Genomic DNA, 24,943 nt, shown 5'->3' on the forward strand with positions numbered 1-24,943 from the left:
AAATTTATCCAGACATCGGGGTTCCCCAATTCTAAGTTGAAATCCCAAGCTGTGGTCTCTGGTGGATGATTGAATCCGTTCCTCTGCGCAGATGCTTTCAGACCCGGTGCACATTCCTAGCCTTTTCTAAAATAAAAATCCTACACAAGATCTAGCTGCTTTTCCTGTATCTCAGCACCTGCTGTTAGTTTAACTTTGGCTTGTAAAACTTTAACATTGCTAAGGTTACAACACGACCAAAGATATGCATAAAGGATAAATGGACGCATTATCTGTGCCCGAGTGAAACGGCTCGAAATTGTCACTCTACGTACACACAGGGGAAAAATGGCACTGCTGCTGTGTTTTGTGTTCCCTGGGTGACTGACGGTGCAAGAGTTAATGTTAATTTAAGATTGCAGAGCTCTTCCCAATCTATAAAACACTAAGTCCAATTCCCCTCCTCTTCTTTCACATTATATGACTTGTTAAATTAACGACTTATGAGCTTTTCGTTAACTTTTTTTACTGTATCAAGAATTGGAGAAGGCTTTACTTATAATCTAACCAATATGAACATAATTGGAGGGGAGAAGGTGGGCAAGAATTTAAAAACGGCAAGATAATATGTTGATATGCAGAAGGCAGAGAGAATAAGCCATGCAATTTAAAATCAGATTGAACTGCGTCCACTACATGACAAATAGGCAGAAAGGAAAAATTGAAGAACCGTGGATGCTGAAAATCAGAAACAGAAACAATTTTCTGGAAAAAAAATCAGCAGGTCTGGCAGCATCTCTGGAGGGAAACAGAATTCAGGCAGAGAAGATATTTTGGGATTTAAATGTAGTCGATGAATGCTTTAGTTTTAGGGTGTAACTCTATTCATTTGGTTATTCTGACAACACTGTGACTCACTTCCAGTGATTTTTGTCAACCAAGTGCATTCAACAACCCTTCGTTTAAGTAATTTGAGTTAAGGCTTTCCATTGGTACGATTCAGCCGAAAGGGATGAATAAAATCTGCCACTTTATACTTGTTAGAAACTCAATGGCTAGGTTTATAATGACATTCCAATTATTCTTCTATCACTTACCAAAAATGAATTTATTTCCAAACTATTTGATCTTGGAATATGTGTGACATGAGGAAAGCAGTGTTTTCTGTACATCCCTAGTCACTTTAAGGGTATTAATCAGTAATCATATAGTCTGGGTCTCTAATCACAGTTAGACCAGGCCAGTCAAAGGTGAGAAGGTTTTGTTTTTTGATGACATCAGGGTGCACTTGGGTATTGACAATAACCCAGCTGCTGTCATGGCTATTTTTCACCGTTAGCCTAAAACCTGGCGTAGTAGAATTTGACTTTGTGACCTCCAGTGTGCTAGTCCGTTACCATAGCCATGCCCTCTCTATTTGCTACCATTAAAAGGGTATAAAAAGAGCTAGAATTACTCCAGTGCTTAAAAGCTTCAAATTTGAGAAGATGCTAATTGAATTGCACCAGGTATCACAGGTGAGGGGAAAATAAGTAGATGTAGCGAGAGTCAGTAACTAAAATGTTCAATATAAAGTTTGACTGTGGCATCAGAATATTTGACCATACAATTTACAAAGACATCATCCATATTTGAAGAATGTAACCAAAGGTGCTGTATATACTGAAGAGATTCTCATCATAAGTCCTGTGCTAAAACTAATTGTTAAGCTGTTTATTTCTGTGTTCAAAGCTTTATGCTGTAGCTTTCTGATTTTTCTTATGCTGATATACACAGATAAGTACTTATATTCCATCGAAAGAACTGGGAGTCACCTCTCATACGTCATGACATTTTCCTGCACAATTAATCTGAAAGTAAGAGTATGTACCAACTTCTCTTCACAATTGTACAGCCTCAGCATTCTGATCTGCCGTGTCTTTGTTGCCTGAGACTTCTTGTATGGCCTTCAAGATCAATGGATATTTTCACAATTTTCTATCTCCTTCTTTCTGAAATTATACCGGGCTTTTTTTCCCCCCGGGGGAGTGAATGGTTGGTAGTGGATAGAAAATCATGTGGGGCACAGCAGCTAGGATTACCAGCTCTGGTTCATCAAGTGACATTCTCCTTTCAGATATCACATTTCTGCCAACAATTGCTAAAGCGCCCATCTTTGCTTTGCTGCTTTTCCCCCCTCCAGTTGGGAGACAAAGTGGTATTTAGTGACAGGGAAACAGACTCTTCGTTATCTGATTAAACAGCTTTCGAGAGCAACATTCCTGCAATCAGTGCAGTTGCAAGGTGCAGCGCAGTTCTTATTTGTTTCTAATTACGCACACCTAAATTTTAAAAGAGAATGTTACCCAACAGTCTGCCATTTATCTTTCGAATTTGATTATAATCCTTTTTCTTAATACCCCTATTATTTTTCTCCTGTGTTACTTGCAGCAATGTCCAAGAGAATGTTTACAAAATCAAAGGGGGCCACTTAACCCATTGGATCTGTGCCAACTCTTAGCAAGAACAACTCACCTCCCCCTCACCCTTTCCTACAAGCCTGAAATAGCTTTATCTTCTGGGGATTTCAAAATCCCTTTTGAAGGCCACAGCTCCATTTGCCTCCACAACAATCTGAGACAGTGCAATCTAGATCCTAAGCACGCGATGCTGAAAACTTTTATTCCTCTTGTTACATCATAGAATCTTGACAGCTTGGAAGCAGGCTATTCCACCCATCAAGCCCACACCGACCTTCCGAAGAGGATGCCACCCACACCCACCTCCATACCCTATCCTATCCTCGTAATCCATCATTTCCAGTGGCTAATCCACCTAGCGTGCACAGCCTGAACACTACGAGCAATTTAACATGGTCAATCCACCTAGCCTGCACATCTTTGGACTATGGGAGGAAACTGGAACACCCAGAGGAAACCCACACAGACACAGGGAGAATGTGCAAACTCCACACAGACAGTTGCCCGACAGTAGAATCAAACCTGGTCTCTGGCGTTGTGAGGCTGCAGTGCTAATCTCACAGCCACTGTACCGCCCATTGGTTCTTTTGTCAGACATTTTAAATTAATGTCTTCTAAATTTGAAACATACTCCAAAGGGAATAGTTGCAGTGCATTTACTCTGTCTAGACCCTTCATGGTCTTGATTACCTAGTCTCAACCTTCATTTTTAAGGAAAATAATTCCAGTTTTACTAACGTAGCCACCTAACTGAAATTCCTAATTCCTGGAAGCCCATAATCTAGAGACCCAGGTAATGTTCTGGGGTACCAGGTTTGAATCCTGCCATGGCAGCTGATGGGGGAAAAAAAAGTCAGGAATTGAGAATCTAAGAATGACCATAAAACAATTGTTGGAAAAACCCATCTGGTTCACTAATGACCTTTAAGGAAGGCAACTGCCATCCTTACTTGGTCTGGCATACACGTGACTAAAATGTGGTTGACTCTTAATTGTCCCCTGGACAGTTATGTAATCAGTAATAAATGTTGGCCTAGCCAGTGACTCTCAGGCTCCATGAATAAATAAATTAAAATTGTAAATATATTACACAATCTCCCTAAAGTCTTCCTATCCTGCCTAAAGTGTGGTGACCAAAATTGGACACAATTACCTTTGTTGAGGGAAAATTAATGTTTTTCTTAAGTTAAAATCTTGCCCACTTTTGGTAATCTGTACATCTTGTTCAGAAATGCAAGGAGAGAGTATGCATTTTATTAACTGCTCACTCTAACCTGTCCTGCCACCTCCAGTGATCTGTGAGTTATGCCACCAGGCTCTCAATTAAAGCTCAGTCTTGTACCTACCCTTTCCACCAGTGTGGCCATGTGATCTTGAAGCCGATCATTATTTTTCTCTCAGTCCCATGCAGTTCCAAGTTTGTGCTATTTTCAAATGTGAAACTGTTCCCTGTATGTCAGTTTACGCCATTAATACATACCAAGAAAACAATGGTCTAACAGAGATCTCCACTGTACATTCTCTTCCAATTTAAAAAAACATTCACCACACCCCTATGTTTTAGGTCAGTGAACTTTTTACATACAGGCTGCTCGTGACCCTAATATTCTGAGCACTTCAACTCTCCTGCTGTGTCTATGAAGTGATCTTTTTTAAATGTCTTTTGAAAGACATTTAAAAATCACAGAAACCGAATCACCCTCATCAACTCTTGCTTCTACCTGATCAAAAAACTCAACTTAAATGCCTGAGTCCATTATTTTTCTTTCTCCCAGGCCTCAAAGGAAGTGGATTAGCCTTCCTATAACATCAACTTCAATAATATAATGATCAGGTTCAAAGATGCTGTTTTTAAATACAGTGAAATACGATATTCAGTTAAAGACTGGAGTTTTGTAAACCTTATAATTTATCTGTAATGTTTTTAAGTGACTATTTTTGGTATCAAGTCCAATGAACCTTCTATTTTGACAGCAGAATGAGATTTGATTCAAAAACTATAAATAACAAGAACTGTTCAAACGTAACATTAAAGCTGAACAATCTAAAACTATCGAAACTCAATCTGACACAAGGATTGCTATGTTATGGTGTTACTAAACTTAACCCAATATTCTTTGAGGATATTGCAAAAACATAGCCATTCACTAACTGTAATAATGTCCTGAACTGTAGGTACATCTGATGATTTAAATTCAATAAATCAAATCATATACGGTTTTTCATTGGTTCAATGCACAATGAAGACAGAAAATAAGCATCAGCATTAAAACGAACTGAACTAGACATTACAGAAAACTTTAGAAAGTGCACTGGCAGAATTAAACTTTGACTGCAAACTGCTGTATCAACATCACACATCAATTGGTTTTATTGCTGTATAAGCTTAGTTAGAACTCTCATGCGTTCTTAGCACCCACTTGTCAATTAGAACTGAACACAATGTCATGGACATGATGTCATCAGCTTTCATTATCAATAAATTGCATCCAACTGTTCAAAATTAAACATCTTTTAAACAAGCCCTTTGAAGATTCTTTGAAGCCAAAATAGATGAGTATGAGCATGATTCTCTTCCCCTCTGAAGCAAGGGGTGCAGATTTCCTGATGAGGAATGTCAACTTACTGAGTGAAGAATTCTTTTGTTCACTCGTAAGTTGCCTGATCGCATGCCAAGTACATTTGTCTCCAATGAAAAGCTTTAAATTCCATTAAATTAAAAAAGTTTAACACTTTTGTTTTGCCCTTTGGAATTTTCATTTTGAACGTTCATATATTGAAAATGTTTCTGCGTCTGAGAATGTGCACGCATGAACCTTGCATCGCAAAACCATCACACAAATATTGTCAAAACCAACTGCATTCTTCTAGGAACAGGCAATATTCAACATGCCACTTTAACATTCCACCACATTAGTCTCCAAACATGGAAAATATCATGAAACATAATTGCGAGTTAAAAGTTGCATTCAAACTGCTTCTGTCATAGTTTATTTTTAATTTTGAATGCTTCAGTTTGAAGTTATAAATACTGACTTAAGCCCTCTGGGAAATGTTACTTTTCTCTTAATCGTCTTCTTCTCATGTTTTGGGATTTTTTTTTAAAAAAAGAGATGTGTCTCTGTTTTTTCCCATTGATTTTTTTTACTGGGTGGGGGCAGGATGGATTCAGATATACATCAAAGACATTTAAAATGGGTGGGACAGCACTGTTACTGAGCAAGTTTCCTTTCCCACGAGGGGCAGTGCCTTGCTGCCATCCACTTCCCTGCCACCAAACAGGGCACAGAAGTGTGGTGGCAATGTCACTTGACTTTATAAAGGTTGAACCTTATGAAGGTGCAGTCCTCCTGTGGTTAAGTGTTTTAACTTCATGGCTTCTCATCTGCAGCTGCGGTGCACAGGATTCTAAGAACTGGGAGGCTAACACTGAGCAGGTAAGGAGCATGGACTGAAGGTAGGAAATCAAATAACCAAGGGTGGAATATTCAATGATAGAGGAGCAATTTGCAAAGGGGAAGCCAAAATGAGAAGAACTTTGAGTCAACTGTAGCCAATGGTAACTCCATAAAATTGCACTCTAACAACTCAAACTGGCAAACTATGCAGTTCCTTTGTAAGTGACAATAAAAATCAAGTCTGCTTAACTACTAGTAACAGTTATACTGCTCCTACATGTAAATCCTATAACTTGTTGACATTCACTCTAAGAACAAAACTCCTGCACTATGTGTTGGGGCTTGCTCCATGCTATTTTTAATAGACTCAATTTCTTCCACTAATTCCTTGGAATCTGGTTCCATCGCAAAGGTGACAAATCTGAACAGACAACCTCAAACAGAGCTGATCATAATTCTATTCAGCTCTTCTGTAGAGCTGATTTGTTCCTTGAATTTTACAAAGGAAAACCCAAAGGCACAATCCAACTCAAACCAAGCAGAGAGACTTCAGCCTGAGCAGTGATCTCTGTCGATGGACCAACTCTCAAAGTTCAATACTCAGCTCAGTGTCAACATTTCTGAATTTCTCTCCGAATTTAGGCTTGATAAGGGAAAGCTTTCATGGAATTATAGAAATTATAACAGAGGAGACAGCCAGCTGGCCAAAGTGATGATATTTTCTCCCATAGCTGTATCAAAAAGACATGATGGGAGAGTAACATAGGATCTAATGAAAGACAGGCCTATGGCTAGGTTCTCCAGACGTAGTTTGGCAGTAATGTACGGCCTATCCTACAATCTGTAAATTATTGCACAGTTGGAATAAACTACATCTTATTTATAACACTCTTCCTATTAGAGTGGAAAGTGACTACCCTTGTACAAACCAGGCCACACAATTCCCTAAAGAGCCTACAAACGTAAAAAATAGAGATGACAGCAAACAACAGTGCATGCCATTTTGAAAGCTGGGGAGATTGCTGTACTGCAGCTATCAAGGGTTCTATGCAGCCAGGCAACTCTCCCACTCTTCCCATCTGCCATAGCTGTATTGGAAAAATTTATATGTTCAACTAAATAACCATCAGAAAGCTGAAATGCTACTTTGGCTTGTGGTACTCTAAAAACAGGTAGTTCTTCGATAATGCAAATGATGCGTTCTTGAGTGACCTTGTGCTATAGAAAATCGTATTATAGGGAAATCGGTACAGAAGATCACTACGTCTGAACAGCTGAAAGTTCATGTTATCCAAGCAACGTCCACCATTCATCAATTGCATTACAGCTAATTTGTGTTTACGTAACACGGGTTATAGCAGACTTTTGTATCCAATGCATCACTTAAACATAGGTCTCTAGTGACCTTATTCTGCTGTCTTAGAACAGTTAATTTAGAACTCTGCTTGAGCGCCCTAACCTTTTCTCCAATTCGCTGGATAAGGTTACAGGTTACAGGAGACTCTTTATCCCATGTCTGAAGTCAGTGCCAGTGCATTAATAAAATAATCCAATTTGAATATGATACTAGATTCCATGTCATTTGCAACATTATGTTACCTTTTAATACAATGGCAGAATGTTTGGGAACTTAATACATGAGCAAATCTCTTTTTCCTGGAATCGATTAGCTTCTCTACGAAGTTGAAATTCAGGGAGAAAGCTCAGCTACATTCCAATTTTTCCCCTTGAGAAAACCATCACTGCAGAGTAGCTGATTCAAGGAAAACAAATGTATCGGAATAAAGGTCCTTTATCACCTGGAAATAAGGCCGCGACAGGGACAACCAGAGTGGACAGCAAGGAACAGCACAGTAATAGTTTCCTACTTTTACGTAAATTCTTGATTTGAATGAAACACTCATTTTCGAGATTTTATTTAGTAGAAACCTATCAAAAAAAAAGTTTACAATCCATATATCGTCATGTTGTTACTTGGAACAAAGCTGAAGGAGATGCAATTGTATCTCACCAGATGCAATGTTTCCAGCTGAATTTCTCCAAGCCACTACATTGAGGCCCAAGCGATCCTCAAGGGATTGTTTTAATGTGCAAACATTATGTTGTTTTCAAACAAACCACAATAATTCAAGTTCCTCTATAACACACTCATAGGCACAAACTCATGTTCCAGCCACCACCGACTGAGCTTTCCATCTGCACTGACGGCTTCAACTTTGTGGTTAATTGAGCAGCTCACACCCAGTGTGATACTTGAGGATTTAAATCCACAGAAACCACAAACTACTCAACAAGAATGGCCATGGTTATTAATAAGTAACAAACAAAAAAAAAGCAACTAGATAGCATTACATCCGATCAAGCTTGATAACACTCTGGGGGAGGAGGGGAGGGTAAATTTTAATCTGGCTGTAGGGTGAGAATTTGACCAGGTCACACCAGATGCCTGCTTTACATTCTCCTCAATATTACTTTTCATCAAAGTCAATGAAATGTAAAATCAGCTGCGATATGAAAGAGGCGTCTGATCCAATCCAGTCAACTCCCCACTGGGTAGGTTAAGGTTAAAGTGACTCCCTATGTATCTCAACTGATTAGTAAGAATCTTTGATATTTGAAGGGGTAAATTTTCCTGGTCCTGTGCCCACTGATTTGCCAAACAGTAGCCAGTGGAAGGAAATTGGGTGGGGAGAGGTACACAGTTACGAGTAAATACACTTGAATTTCAAACCAAGGAGGACAGAAAGTTGAACAGACTTCCTTGAGGGTGTGTGCACCTCTCCACCCAATTTTCCTTCAGTCATTATGCCTTATCAAGTCACGTGGTAGGGTGGGGGCAGTGGTAGGGGCAGGATCAAGAAGAATCCACCATGAGCTTTATTATGAAATGTTCCCATCATATTTTTGCTCAACCGATAATGCACAGCAATCTCTTGCATTTCAGATTCGCTTACTTGCAAGCAAGTAAGCAATCAGCCTGTGTTTCTCTTTGGTTAATGTTATTTCACAAGGTCCATGTTGATTCCAAGCCAACGGTTTTTGTGATAATTAAAAATTGTTGAAGAAATTGAGTCCACCCATAACTTATGAAAATAAAGTTATTAACAATCTCAACAATGTATTTTAACACCAGACTGTCTGAAACATCCTGCCTGAACATTCCTGGGGCTTTTATGGTGTAAAACAGATGCACCATTTAAAACACTCTGGGTCTATGTCTGTAATTTGTGCAGACTCCAGACCAGTTATTGAGGCAGTGCCTGAAATCACGTCCCAGGACCACAGCAGCAGCATCAATTCAGCAACTGAGCACTCAAACTTACTGAGAAACGTGTGTGACAGGAGCCAGCACCGGCTCTCCCTCGATGAGATCAAGATCATCGGCATAGCTGTTTGCTCTTGACAAGGCTCCACTGTTGACATCAAGCATCCCCAGGGATTTCTTCACTGTGAGAAATAATATGGAGAAAACAAGCATCAGTCTGATAAAGCACTTCAGAACACAACATCAGCTACTATTTGTCCCCCAGAACATTTCCCTTCGCTTCTCTGGAAGGCATGCCGCAAAATCCTCCAAATATATCTCTTGCTTGCAGTGGGGACATTTAGAGGTACAGAAAACACGAAAGGTATGTGACATTTGGCTGATCGGAAATCAATTATATGCAATTCTGCCTCAAAATAGAGGCGGAACTAATTGTGAAGTTTCCAGCAGATTACTCAGGATGGCTTATAGGTTACTGAACAGCATTCTAGGGTCACAGTGAGTTGGAAATGGAAAGACAACACAGAACCTTGATGGTAGGCAGAGCGATTAATGGTACTGCTGAACTACACAGGCTTTGTATAGTGGGGACTCCAGGAAATCCTACAGCAAATGAACAGTTCTGGATAGTGAGGGCTCAGGGAAGTCCTAACAAATGCTAATGACTTGAAACATGCCTGTGCACAATTAATGGTTCAGTATATCTGACAGTCGGAGTGAAAGGTCTCCACAAACAGCATTTACTTGATGCAACTGAGCAAATTTGAAGCTCAAGGAAACAAAAGTTCAGCAGCAGTATTGCATGGTGAAGTATGCTATCCATGAAAGCTGGAGTTGTGCCAGTTGGATTACAGATTTTGGATGACTGCAGAAGATGGACCTGGACAGATGGGTAACCAACCAGAACAGGAGCAGTCGCTAAGGTAGACTGTGACAAAGCAGCCACTTAGGGAGGAGTTTCAAGGCCAGGTCATCAAGAAGGAAGAAAAGAAATCATGTAAATTTTAATTAAATTTGATGAACCACTGCATTATTTGCACCTGAGGACAGTAACTGAGGTGTACTTGGGATCTGTCATGCTCACAGTTGTTTTGTGATGTACACTGTGGGTTATTCAATCACAATATATAATCACATTTTAATTCTGGGTGCTAAGAATAAGTTGTACATGTATTGTGGACTCTATTACTGTTCTAACTTGTAAAGTCCTCATGCTTGTTCAAAACATCTGGCATCTTGTGGCTTTAATCTGCTAGTAAGTCTTACCTTTTGTCTAGCTTAAAAGTAAAAGGTCTTGACCCTAACCAGGCCATATAAAGTTGGTGGTTTGTTTAGAATTCGTATTGGCAATCTTCCAGCATCTTTATCATACATTCGTCATTTATATATGAGCTTTGACAGTGAGTGTCAGCAGCCTATTTAGTGACAAACCCAATCCTGTTCTCCAAACACACACACATAACCTTATAATCACCTCCCCAAACCAACCCTTGATCTCTGTTAATCAAACAAACGCTTTCAGAAACAGCCATAGAAAGGAACGGAGAATAGGAACTGTAACTAGGCTCAGCTAACTCAGGAGGTGCTGCTTTTGCCTATTAGAGCGTCACGCTGGCTACAGCAAACATTTGCACAGCTTAAAGGCAGTCGCAAACACTAGGGCTTGAATATTCTGGGAGTGACAATCGCCAGCAAATTGCCACATCTGTTCCTATTACTTTGCAACTAAATAGTACACCACATTTCTTGCTCGGACATGCAATGTTGAAAAATGCAGCAAACTAGCTTACATCAAATTCCCTTCCTGTAGCATTGCATCATCAGAGTAAGACAAAGCGCAGGCTGCCATATGCTGGTAAATGGTCATTCCCAAGGTGAAAAGCTTTGAGACATTCAAATTGCTTTCCAGTGTTTTACTGAATGAATTTGGTTGATGTAAGGGTTTTGAGTGGATGAGGTACAAGTAGGATGGCAGCTAAGTGAGTGGGTAGGTAGGTCAGGGATGAGTATTGTCAGGCAAGGAGGTGGAGTTTAGTTGAATTGGAGTTGGGGAGGGTTGCTAGGACCATGGAGGGTGGTCAGGTTGGTCTGGGAGTTGTCTGTGAGGTCAAAAGAATTATTCAAATTATTCAGGACAGTCGTGACTGTGTGGGGTGGAGGTGGTGGTGGTGGGTGGGTGACCAAGTGTTCAGTTACCCAGGAGTCCCACATTGCTTTAATCTGGAAAACATTTCCTATATTACCATTTAGGTAAACCAGAGCGCTCCAATGTCTCTGACTCTAGTTCAGAGTCGAAGACTTCTTCAGAGTGGAAGAAGTGCAGGCAAATTGCCCATCAAGAGTTTACATGGCTTGGGCAATTCTAACAAAGTCAGAGCATCAGAGCTTCCACAAGGTCCTGAAGCACATTTTGCCTGATACATCCAATCTCCAACTCTCCAGAACCAGAAAATTTGGACTTGGTTTCTGCACATTGCTTGCTTGCATACAGTAGACTCCTAACTAAACATTTTAAGCAAATTTTTAAATCTCAGAAATCAAAGCAAGGGTTTTCTTGTATTGAAGCTTCTGAGGCTGGTGACCTCTCTCTGAGAAAGAACTTGGTCAACAGGCAATTGCAACAATAAAGCAGCACTCACCTCTGATGAACCTTCACGGCCAGCCCAGGCAGTAAAGGATGAGGAGATAAATCTCAATAGCCACCATTAGCTAAAGGAAACATAATGGTCCCTGCCTCAATGCTGAAAAGGGAAACCTAATGTATCCAAGGGGCAATTTAATATTTATTTAATACTTCATCATACAAAAGCGCAATCATCTCCATTCCAAAATGAAGGGAGGTTTATCAGACCAGAAGCCCAATGAATGTCCTTGACAGATTGGAATGACGTTTCATGGAGAGTGCGCAAAATGAAATGCACATCTTTTGTTTTTACAAATCAAAGCGAAGCATTCCCAAACAGCCAAACTGACTTGGTAAACAAAGGCTTCACACCCTTGCTTATACTATGTTAACAAAACAACTGAAAACAGTAACCTTTATAGCCTCATATTAGAGGGCAGAAACTCCATTAAAATTTCCACTCCCAATCTCCAGTGATCCCATCTACAAAGGGTGAGGTGGAGAGTCACGTCCAGTATGGCAGAAAATGGATCAACTTCAATCAATTTCCACTGCCCATTCCATCGTTGCTGAAAAGGACATTTTACCCCAAATGGGGTATGAACATCAGGCTGAGACAAGGATAGATATGCCTGTTATGTTCCAACACACAGGACGATCATTAGGCTGAAAAGAAAAAAGGGAGTTGGTGCTAGTGGTGGTGGGGGGCACTCTTGGCATTAACAGAGGGCTGTAGGTGCAAAGGACTATGCCTCAGTATGAGTCACTGTCTGAGGAGAGAGAACCATTTTGTACAGCTTCACAAAGTGAAACAAACTTTGTTAGACAGATACCAGGCATTGTGGCTCCACCCAGGCACACAAAGAGGGAAATGTCTTTTGAAAATATCTACGTTCAAAGGAAGGCTGAATATTGTATCCCATTTCCTACCTATGGGGAACATGCATTGAAGTAAGAATGGGAAAAGATATAAAATGTGCCACCAATTCACCACTGTCCAAACCCAAAATCTAATTTGATCAATGGAAGAAAAATACTTAAAGCTTGGTCACCCTCTACTCTGTCATTCAACTTCATGCCTAAAGAAAATATGCTGCTGCAATTTTTTTGATTGAAATTGATTGTGCTAGAGGAGAAAATATTTCCGCAGCAATATAACATTGCTGTTCTACCTGGACCATAAAATTAATTCAAATGCTCAATACTTCTGGTTGTCTAATGCTATTCAGACACAGAATATGTATATCACATTGTGTACTTACCTATTCTTCCTATCTTCTAAAGGACCTTAAAAAGTACCAAATATGTTTCAGCTACAGGCCTTTTGTTATTTCATTGTAATACACTTATTTACAGGAACAAAGTGAAAAGAGAAATTCAGAACTTTTTATATTAAGTTCACAAACAGAACATTCACCTGACTGGACCTGCCCATTATTTTAATCATATACAGAGTACTCCCTTCGACCTCAGCATGAGACAACTATTTCCACCTTCATAAATTCCTTTCAAAAAGGTCAGGGTCAGTCTCATTGTGTAGGGTTTCCAATTCAGGCAGTAACTTCATTCACAGCGCAACATAGTTCAATTTTCTGAGCCACGAGATTTGGATCATATATATCCTTACTTCCACAATAGGCAGTATTATTATGTTTATCCGGCTCACTATACTATTCTGTCAGGTAACAAAATACAGCTGCAAAATAAATGCCTTCAAGTGACAGTTGGAACAAATTTAATGGCATCACAAATTTAAGGGCGTCACTGTTGTTTTGCTATCCTGTTTCCCATCTGACAACTGACCAGACTGACAATCTAGCCAGTTAAAAGTCAAGCACTCCAGTGGTACAAAGCCACAGCCAATGACCATTGGAATTGACTTCCAAGCATCTGGAGACATCTCAGGTTGCGGAGGGACAGTGGAGATGGATATTTAGTCCAGCAAACGAGGAAGGAAGAAAACTGGAAGAGTTTAGAGTTGGCTTATTGTAGCTGAAGATTCATTTGAGTTGCTGGGAGAGAATTACTGCTCCTCCTGGTCCTACAAACAGTACTGTAAAGGAACATTTATCCAGTGGACTCAATTGCTTATGTGTTTCTTTACCTGCTGGGTTTCGTGCATTCTGGAAATCCTCACTAGCCAGTGGTAAATTCAAATTATTGCCAAAATATCATAGATTTACTAGTGTTAGAATATGGCACTTGACCTGCTTTTCAGACACACTGATTTTGCTCATTTATTTTATACAAAGTCTTATTTTACTTTGTTTAAGGCAGTTTACTCGGATGCTCCAAAAATTGCATAGTTAAAAGTAGAAAAATAGAAAGTGACGCCCACAATGGGTTAGGGTCAAGTTTTGCAAATTTGCCTATTTAGCCCAAATGTGTTTGCAGTCATAATAAATTTAGTTAAAATGATTCCCAGTATACTTGTGATGAATTTCTAAATATCAATCTGTATTTGGCCAAACTTACGAAATTCTTTGAAGAAATAAGAGGCAATATAGTGAAAGGTATTGTGGTAGATGTGGTTTACTGATGAAGTTCCAGATCACTAATGAAACACATGAATATGAATGAAACCTGTCGGTCTGAGAGAGATATGAAAGGCAGAAGCAAAGGGGCAAGGTAGAAATTTTTTCAAAGGCATGCTGATAAGCGTTTGACAATAGTTTGCTCTGAAACTTTGGGTATTTACGATCCTGATTGAACATACATTCATAATGACTATGGTACACCACAAAATGACAAAGCAACTACTACTTTAGTTCTGTTTTCAGGAAGATAACACAAAAAATCTCCCAGAAATGTTAGGAAAGCAAGAGTGTATCGGTGGGGGGGTGGAATTGAAAGAAATTTGTATTAGTTAAAAAAGACTGATAGCTGATAGATCTCCAGGGCCTGATGATCTACATTCGAGAGTATAACGGAGCTGCCTTAGAAATAAATGGAGTGTTGGTTTCTGTCTTCCAAAATTCTGTAAAGTCTGGAATAATCCTAGCAGATTGGAGGATGGACAATATAACCCCATTTTTTTTAAAAATGAAGACAGAAGTAAATGAGGAATTACAGACCCATTTAATATTAACAGTGGGGAAAATGGTGGAGTCTATTATAAACAATGTGATAATAGGACACTGTATCTTCTCAGTCAACAAGGATTTGTGGAAGGGAAATGGTTTTTGACCAACCTACTGAAGATTTCTTTTGAGGATGCAACTGGTAGTTTAGTGGAAGGACAACTCATGGATGTAGAAACATAGCATATAGGAGCAGGAGGAGGCCATTCAGCCCTTTGAGCCTGCTCTTCTATTTAATGTGGTCACGATTGGTGATCCAACACAGTGCTCAGTTTCCACGTTCTTCCCCCATATCCGTAGATCCCTTTAGACCTAAGAACCATATCTAACTCCTTCTTGAAAACGTTCAGTGTATTGTCCTCAACCATTTTCTGTGGTAGAGAATTCCACAGGTTCACCGATCTCTGGGTGAAAACATTTCTCCTCATCTCAGCCCTAAATGGCCTACCCTTTCTCCTTAGACTGTGACCTCTGGTTCTGGACTCCCTGGTCATTGGGAACTTCCTTCCAATGTTTACCCTGTCTAGTCCTGTTAGAGCTTTATGGGTTTCCATGAATTCCCTCCCTCATTCTAATAAACTCCAGCGCATATAGTCCTAACCAATCCAATTTCTGTTCCTATGTCAGCCCTGCTATCTCAGAAATCAATCTTGTAAATTTTTGTTGCACTTTCTCCATGAACAAGATAAAGTGGCTAAAACTACACATAATATTCCAGGTGTGGTTTCGCCAAGGCGCCATACCATTGCCGGAGTGCATCCTTATTACTGCACTCAAATTCTCTCACTATGACAGCCAATACACCATTTGCCTTCTTCACTGCCTGCCATACCTGCATATTACTTTCAGCAACTGGTACCCAGATCTTGTTACACCATCCCCTTTCACAACACATCACCATTCAGATAATAATCTGCCTTCCTGTTTTTGCTACCAAAGTGGATAACCTCATACTTACATGACACTTCATCTGCCATGCATTTGCCCGCTCACGCAAATTGTCCAGATGTGCTGTATCATGATTTTCAAAAAGCTTTTGATAAGGTCCCGCATTAGAGTTCCATAGAATCCTGACAGCATGGAAGCAGGACATTAGGCCTATCAAGTCCACATCGACCCTCCGAAGAGCATCTGACCCAGACTCATCCTCCTAATCTATCCCTGTCCTATCCCTATCCCTATCTCTGATGAAGGGTCTAGGCCCGAAATGTCAGCTTTTGTGCTCCTAAGATGCTGCTTGGCCTGCTGTGTTCATTCAGCTTCACACTTTGTTATCATCCTCCTACCCTATCCCTGTAACTCTGTACTTCTCACAGCTAATCCACATACTCTGCACATCCCCAGACACTATTGGGTAATTTATCATGACCTATCAGCCTAACCTGCACATCATTGGACTGTGGGAGGAAACCAGAGCATCTGGACGAAATCCATACGCACACAGGGAGAATGTGCAAACTCCACACAGTTACCCGAGAGTGGAACCAAAACCAGGTCCCTGGTGCTGTGAGACAGTAGAGCTAATTACTGAGCCACCCAGCTACCCCAGTTTAGTGGGCAGAATTAATGCAACTGGCAATAATACGCTTGCATGGTCTAAGAATTGGGTAGCAGACAGGAAACAGGAAGTAGGAATAATTGGGTCATTTTCGGAGTGGAAGGCAGTGACAAGTGGGGAACCATAGAGATCACTGCTTGAACCCAGCTTTTTGCAATATATATCAAAGATTAAAATGAGAGAATCAAAATTAATATTTCCACATTCGCCAATGACATGAAATTGGGTGGGATTGAGTAGTGAGGAGATTGTAGAGAAGTCTTCAGGACAATTTAGACAAGTAGATTTGATGCATGGCAGATACGGGGCAGCACTTTGGCTCGGTGGTTCAGGGCAACACGGTGGCTCAGTGGTTAGCACTGCTGCCTCACAGAGCCAGGGACCTGGGTTCAATTCCACCCTCAGGTGACAGTCTGTGTGGAGTTTGTACATTCTCCTTGGGTGCTCCAGTTTCTTCCCACAGTCCAAAGATGCGCAGTTTAGATAGGTTGGCCATCCTAAATTACCCATAGTGTCCAGGGATGTGTAGGTTAGGTGGGTTGTAGGGGGATAAGTCTGGGTGGGATGCTCTGACAGTCAGTATAGACGTATTGGTCTGAAGGGCCTGTTTCCAAACCATAGAGATTCTGATTCTATACAGCATTATGTGGATGAATATGCAGTTGTCCACTTTGTTATGAGCATGAGAATGCCAATGGCAAGAGTTTGGGAAACATTAATTTACAAAGGGACCTCGGTATCCTTGTGGCCTAAGTTCTGCGTTCTTTGGGGTGGGGGGAGGGTTGGGTGGAAGGAAATAGAAAGTGAACAGATCCAAATATTTACACTGATTTCTCCTTGCTCTTAAATTCCAGTAAAAGTGAATGAGTTTCATGGAAAATTTCATGAACACGAATAGTGTAGATTTCTAAAAAAAACTTTCAATTATATAAATGAGATGATAAACCGAGGTCTGTTCCACTGATCTAGGTAGACACAAATAATTTCATGTTGCTTCATGGAAAAGAATAATTCTGCCAGTATTCAGACTAGCCTTCCTACCTTGGACAATCCAACAGAGAGACACTGAATAATCTTTCATCATGTTCAGTGGTGTTGGACGATGACCAACCACACTCAGAAAGCATTAATAATTCCTTTTCTGCAAACTTGGGTGTCTTCCAAATCCTATAGGTTTCTATATCAATAATATCATTTTTTTTATTTCTAATCTTGAGAGTAGAGACTTCAATCCCAAATAGCTTCAATCTTCCATTGATCTACATTTGCAAACTAGAAAACAAATGTGGACTGAAAATTATTGAGCTTTCTGTTACCTGATAATTTGCAGAAGAACCATTGTTCAGCATACCATATAATTTGAGCTATGGAGGGAGAATCACTCTTAACATCAGGAAATCTTGTGCTGCAGTTGCATCTTGGTCTCTCAGTGCCAGCTACAAGCTAAATTTTTCTCAATTATTCAGGGTGTGGGAACATTGCATTGTATGAGATCAATGAAGGTTAAAGTTTCTATTGGAATCAAATCAAATCAAATGATTTCACCCAACTCAGTTATTTACCTTGAGGAGAAGGAAAGCTGAAGGAATAGATTGGAGTAAAGGAAGCCCAAGAATGCTGGCGAACTTGACCACCAGCCAGAGACGGAATCAGAGGATAGGAAATGAGAAGAAAAGAAAAGACAGCATCACTTTTAAGATTAAAGAATAAAAAGAGTTTCTTCATACCTGCCCAGAAGGAAATGCTTTTTTTGCACTTCAATCCATTCGATTCTTATCATTATACAATTTGAAATGAGACAGCATAAAGGAAAGAGGCAAATCAAGAAACAAGTATCAATACATGGGAGCTTTTCCTTGTGGTTGAACAGGTTGATTCCATTTTTCATATATATACACAGTATATAATGTTTCAAGTTGTCAATAATCATACACATATTGCCCTTGGAACAAAACTTTGCACGCATATGACTGAGGGAAATTCACATTCCGAAAGTAATCTCAGGCAAGCAACACAAAACAATAGCATGATGCAAGATTTAGCAAATGTACAGTTTTCAGAAATTATGTCAATCTGTGTAAGAGAGAGGGAATTACAGCTTCATAGGGCAAGATCAGCAGGGAGAGAGAAGCACCAGTCTTCAAAGTGCTCCTGATGGTGAAACCAGCTTTTGCAAAGTTAACTGACCATAAGGATGGGGCAACGGTGATGTGACGATGGCTCATCACTATCTGTTTCTGGTAAGCAGTATTAACAGGGAGGAAATAAATATTATAGTTGGAAGCTCTTTAAAGAGAACCATTTTTAAATCACAATCAGTTCATGATGGCCTCTAACAAATTCTGGCGTTCCCTGGTTTCCCGCAAAAGACTGATGCAATGGATTTGAGGTATTAAGTTTAATACCTAATCCTCAAGGAAGGTAGCCATGAGAATAGAACAAGAATTGTGTTTTTCCATGTCATCAGAGTTTTATTTCCATTTTGGGTGACTCCACTGTGTAGGTGGGAATGTATCATGGCCAAACTGAGCAGTTTATAGGGAAGTGGATTATTTCCTCTTTCTGAAGGAAAACAAAATATTAGTATTATAATAGCGCAAATACTGACATCAGTTTTGGGCAGTAAAATTAGCTAAGTGACTTGGAGACACTAAGGACTACAGATGCCAGAAATCAGAGACAATAGATAGAAGAGCTAAGTAGTGCCTCTTCTAACTTTGAGTGGAATACTCATTCAGTTCGATATCATCACTCTGCCAAATATATTACCTCCATGTTGTAGCCCTTTACTGCAGTCAATATTTGTTCTCAACAACAACACATAAAAATCACACAAAAAATTAATTTACAAACCCAAGCATGCTTCGCGTGCTTCACTCAGTTTGGTGTCTAAAATTTGCAGGCTTCTTGTGCTCTACACTAAACTAATCACCAAAACAACAGTTACAAGAAACGTCACCAACAGCATTACCACATCACCAAAAAGTCCCAAGTTTAAAAACAACACAAATATGTCTATAACAACAGCACACATCAGCTAATAACTTACCAGTTGTTTTCAGCATCTTTGTTTTTCCTGTATACTTGCAGAAGTGGGAGAGAGGTTACAGATGGAGATGTCAAATAGACAGAGAAAGGTAGAAAAAGTCAGAGAAAATAGTATAAAGTTGCATACACTCAAAATATTATAACATGTCTACAATTTCAGTCACTTGAAGTATTCCAACCTCGCAATAAGCCATTTCATTACTAAGTTCTCAGCTTCTTTTTTGTGAGGATGACAGCAAAAGTTTATCCCATTGATTTGAAATGGAGCCAAAAAAAAGACAAAAGTAATGGGTTATGTTAACTACACTTTAAAATTGTCCTGATAAAATATCTTAGATTTGGTTAAGTTTGGTGAGATTGACAATTATTTTGCTCCTTCTACAACCTCTCCTTCCCTGCTTATTTCCTTATTCATACTTGTTTGTAGTTGATTTGTTTAATTCATGTCCACAACCTCTTTGTTTTTCTTTGCTTTATCTATTCTCCCAACACCTACCCATTCACTCAGCCCACTATGCCTACTCTCTTACTTAATCTATTGTGGCAAACCTATGCCAATTTTCCTCCTTATATCTCTTCTACCTTAGCCATTACCATCCAGTTCAAACAAACCAACTCTCACCTAACTTCTATTTAACTTCAATTGCATTGCTTTTGTAACTTGCAACTTTTCTCAATTGGGCGATTAGTAAAATATTAGTTGTAATTTTCAACATATTTATCACAAGGTGAGAAACCACCGGCCCCAAGACATCAAGGATATAACATAAACAAAATCTCACATTCTACGCTTGGATGAACCTTTTCACAACAAAATTTGTAAAGTACATATTTATATCATATGAATACTCCAAATAAAGCCACCTAACGTTTTGTTCTGTGATCTTCACTCATACGGAGACTGAATTAGATACACAAACATAGGATCCAACTAACTGCATTCCCGATTTGTTACACAAAATGGTCTGTTTGAATTCTAGATTTTAATGAAACTTTACTTGGTAAGGGTTATTTTCAAAATCTTTCCATCAGCCAACATTATCATTATCTATTTGCTTTAGTTTTCTTAGCTGTCTTTCAGCACCGCGTTTTCCTAATTCAATTTTGGATCACTAATATTTGAGAAATGTTGTTCCGACATCAATTGGAAGCGAATTGGGGTGAGAAATCTGATCTGTTGGCTTCTCATACCAACCTCCATATCCATAGAAATTAGCAGCTAAGTAGAGTCAGGCTACTCTCCAAAATCACAAAAAACCTGGTCTCAATGTATAAAACTGTTTCCTTCTTTTCAATGTAAAGGAAAAACTGAAAAATAGCTCTGCCCAAATTTGCAAAGTTGACAGTCACAAATAATGTGTATGTAAATCAGATTACATACTGGAAAATGCATTTGCTAGAATTTTGTGAATAAATGGAGCATTAACAAACCTCACAGGGATAAAGGCTAGAACTTGTGGGACTTTTCTTGTAGAGGATTCCTTTGGAATACCTGGTAGAATTCTCCACGAAAGTGAAAACGTAGACCCGAAACGAAGGGCATGAAGTGAAATTATTCACATGTTTAATGCATTGGATTGTTCACTATTTTAGCAGGGAACAAGAGTGCTTGTTTAACACAATGAAGTTTCTAGGGAATGTATTCCATGTTTCTGTGGCAGTATCACATAATATTACTTCCAGAGTCATTAAAAAATATAGTTATTTGTTTCCATAAAACAAATAGAGAGGAATCACTTTCATTTTGCACCGCTGTCCTAGACAATAAAAACAATTTCCTTGACTTCGAAATTTTTTCCCCCAAAAACATGTTAAGTGGAATGAAACAATACTCCTGCTCCTCTGCATTGTTCCTTAACTCCCAGATAATTGACGCTTTGCTTCACAATATTAATTTAAGGTGAAACAAACATAGGTCATGTATATGAAGTCAATTTTCAACCTCTTGCCCATGCACAGCATAGCTACTGAAGATCAAGTAACCGTTTCAGAGACAGGAAAATTTTCATTTCCATGGCAATGACAATCAGATTACGTCAACAACAAATGGCCCATTCCATGGTGCCAGCTTTACACCAAGCTGGAAGGTGGACCATCACCCCCATTCTCTTGGACTTGCTAAACACAGTGCACAGGTCAGATATAATTTTATTTCTTCTCAATTCCATCTATTTACCTGGTGTTTATTTGATGACTATCAAGTTAACTAACAATAACTTGATAAGTTGTGATAACTACATGCCATAAGTTTGCTTTGTTTACAGTTATCAAATTCCTTTGATACATTTTCTGGATAAGGTCGTTACTCAGATGTTCAGAGGATTTTGCATTGGTCAAAGACCAGTGTAATTAAAAAAACAGCTTCTTAAGTGATCAAATTACATGTGACTTTAATATTTTAATTTTTGGAACACTTTTTATTTCAAAAGTGTTGTCATACTGTTGCTGTAGCTACTTTTAATCAACATTAGTAAAGAACCCAAGATTGCAATGTTACATCAGAATTCATTCGGCCATAATATCTTTAGTGACATTTCAACGGACAGCAGCAAGCCACTGTATTTCAGCAAGTTGGTTATTTGATTGCATAAATTGTTCTCTCTTATCTTTATCTTTTAATTTACTGCTACAATTCAAATTTTCATGGTCGTTGAACTGCATTCAGGATAGTCCTGACTTACATGCAAAGACAGGCATAAGTCAAACAGTTTTTCAAAAAGGTAGCACAAGTTTGTGAGCTTAAATAAAAACTGGGGCAACATATTTTTCTGAAGCCACTGCTTACATAGTTACATTGGAAACTCAGGTGGACTAATTAGTTTTTTGAGCCTGCTGGAACATTCAACTAGACAATGGCTCATCTCAACCTCAATTTCAATTTCTATCCTTTGTTCTGTATTCCTGCATACCATTAGCTGACCAAAGAAGTTCAGCCATGTTGTTGGAAACTCTGGTCTAAGGAGTCCACAGGCCCTTTTGCAATGAACCCCTTCGGTGCAATTTCGGTAAGAGGCAGTAGGCTATCTCCCTGTTGTATGGAAATGTTTTGCCAGACCAGCCAATGGGTCAGGAGTTGTTAAACATTGTTCATTTCTCTCTCCTACCTGATGAATCACATCCATCGATGTTTGAGTTTTCAGATTTTCGGTCATCCTTGTCAGCGACATGGTCATACGAGATGTTAGGCACATTCAATGATTTCTCGGAGTTCAGCCCATTGTCTTTCTCAATCTTGAACTTCTTTCGTTTGCCCTGAAAGTGCAAGCAGTTAGCCATTTATGTAAAACGCTAACACCAGGCTTGCAAAAAGGATGTCAAAGTTTGAACAACACGTTCGGTTTGAACACCTAGGCTCAAGGCTCACACCACTGTGTACATGCAGAATCATGAGAACTTGAGAGGTAAAAATAAAGATCAAGTTTGTCAAAGCCACAGCTAACTGCCTACTGATGTGCTTGAAAAGATAGTGCAAATTCTAAAAGAAAAAGAAAAGCATTAGAAAGGTGGAGATAACTTAAAGAAAAGAAAGAGGTAGGGAAAGCATGCAATTACCGGTAATTTCTTTGACTTTGGACTTGGAGATGGGGCATATGCGTTGACAGGCTGTCGGACATACATTTTCCACGTTGCAGATTCATAGTTTTCTGCTGCGTGGCATCTCCATGATGTCTGAAAGGAATAAAACTCGAAAGCTGTTTAAACTGTCTTTTTGGATGAGCTTAAATATTTCTTGCGAACTAGTCATTGAGCAAAAGCACGACAGTACACCTACTTGTGACACAAGCTGATTTTCAAGCCCTTAGCCAATTGACACAATTTGCTGTAAGTTTCAGAATGAACAAATTTGCTGTCGTGTGGTTAAAAGTTTGTAAAGACAAATAAGTCTGCACAGTTGAGCAACAACTTTCTGTTTCATTGGTTCATTCATTCTACTAATGTAGCGAATAGACCCACGAGATTCAAAGTCATTGAAAAACATCATGAGTCAAAAATAAATGCAACATGCAGCTAGGCTTGTGATTTTGCCAAACACAGCAAAACATCAAATAATAGTGCACATATTTCTCTCTTAATGCCAACTCACTTATAGTTTGAGATCAGGAAAGGTCACTCAATCCATTTCAGTTCCTCAATTCTATGACTCTAATTTTCCCTTATTGCAGCATTCTGTCAGACCTTTAATGATTTTGGAAGTTTCGCCTCAACTATCCCTTCCAGCACTCCACACTGATCCACTCCTTGAGGGAAGAATTTCCTGACATCAATCATAAATTTACGCATTCCGAAGAATTGAGTTGAAATGCCTAACATCAAAGTTGAAAGAGGCCTACCGAATCTGATAGCCAACACATCCATCAAATGCGGACCAACAACCAACAATTCAATACAATAGAATCAAAAGCATTGAAAAGCCACCATTTTGAACCTGTGAATTATTGTTAGACTTTTGCAATTTAATTTAAGGTAATTGCCAGGATGTACCCTGTCCTTTGCTTAATTACTCTGGACATCTCAAAGATTACTTTCAAATTTTACCATTCAAGGCCCAGACTCTAAGATTCTCTTCTTTTTGATAGATTGAGCAACAAAATCTGTTTTATGGCTCTTTTTGTGGCACCTCCAACATATGCCTCTTGACTCTTGTACCTCAGTGCTCAGAACTGGATCCACTCCTCTGGAATACTGAATGGTTTAACCATAAACTCCTCTGTCTTGTGTGTTTAATTCTATAATTCAGCAGTCGACCGATTTATTGAAATCATCGCTGTGTTGAAGATATGTTCAGTATTAAATCTAAAATGAAGTTTAGGTTTCTTTCAATTTTATCTTTGACGGTTTCATGCAGATTCCTAGAATTTACATGTTGCTGATTTCTCCTTCAATGAGATCCACTTTATACAATTTCTGTAACTAATTTCAATTACTCATTGTTCTATCCTTATACGTATTTTAAAATTTTATTACTGAGCACTTTTTTGATTCCATTGGCTTTGTAACATATTCAAAATTGATTTACATTGGATTTTGGAGTCTAATTTTGGCTACCAACGTGGGTGGTATGAGTCAGGATAATTCCACGCTCGTAAGACCAACCTTGGTAAAAGAAAGTCACAAATTAACAGGCTGGTGTGGTTGGGGGAAGAGGTAAGTGGTGAGGTTGAACACTGTCAAATCTGAAAGTAGACACCAGGTGGTCATTAAGGTCAGGCAAGTATCAAGGCAGGCTGGGGGGAAAGGCCCATATCTGTTCTGTAGGACTTTATCCTTGTTGTTTTAAAGGATGATATGCCCTCTAACCTGCACCACGCACCCACTAAACCAACTCAGTGCCAATTCGTACAGGGCAAACTTCAGGAACTACTTGGGGACAAAATAAAATAAACTTCTAAATATCTAATACAGCTCTTGCTATACAAACATAATAGTGAGAAAAGTCCTTGAATAAAGCATGAAACCTTTTAAATCTGAAGTGCTTCATCTCATTTGAAAGCAAATAAACAATCTGTTTGTCTCCTAATCTTTTAATAGTATC

At 39.2% G+C, this 24,943-nt stretch overlaps 1 protein-coding gene across 5 annotated transcripts in view; it reads right to left on the minus strand.

Moving 5' to 3' along the window:
- Positions 1-24,943, minus strand: part of LOC125459567 (potassium voltage-gated channel subfamily KQT member 1) — a 676,985-nt gene that overhangs the window by 396,987 nt on the left and 255,055 nt on the right. For 2 of the 5 annotated variants that reach the window (XM_059651893.1, XM_059651895.1), the window contains exons 10-14: positions 22,963-23,079; positions 22,515-22,662; positions 19,412-19,438; positions 17,925-17,987; positions 9,160-9,283 (exon numbers count right to left, since the gene is read on the minus strand). In XM_059651893.1, the coding sequence (XP_059507876.1) occupies positions 9,160-9,283; positions 17,925-17,987; positions 19,412-19,438; positions 22,515-22,662; positions 22,963-23,079 (479 nt within the window). Of the gene's footprint in view, positions 1-9,159; positions 9,284-17,924; positions 17,988-18,089; positions 18,135-19,411; positions 19,439-22,514; positions 22,663-22,962; positions 23,080-24,943 lie in introns of all 5 variants that reach the window. The other 3 variants (XM_048546167.2, XM_059651894.1, XM_048546168.2) reach the window with 3 other exon arrangements.

This window comes from Stegostoma tigrinum, chromosome 17 (genome assembly GCF_030684315.1).
Source record: "Stegostoma tigrinum isolate sSteTig4 chromosome 17, sSteTig4.hap1, whole genome shotgun sequence".
NCBI lineage: Eukaryota > Metazoa > Chordata > Chondrichthyes > Orectolobiformes > Stegostomatidae > Stegostoma > Stegostoma tigrinum.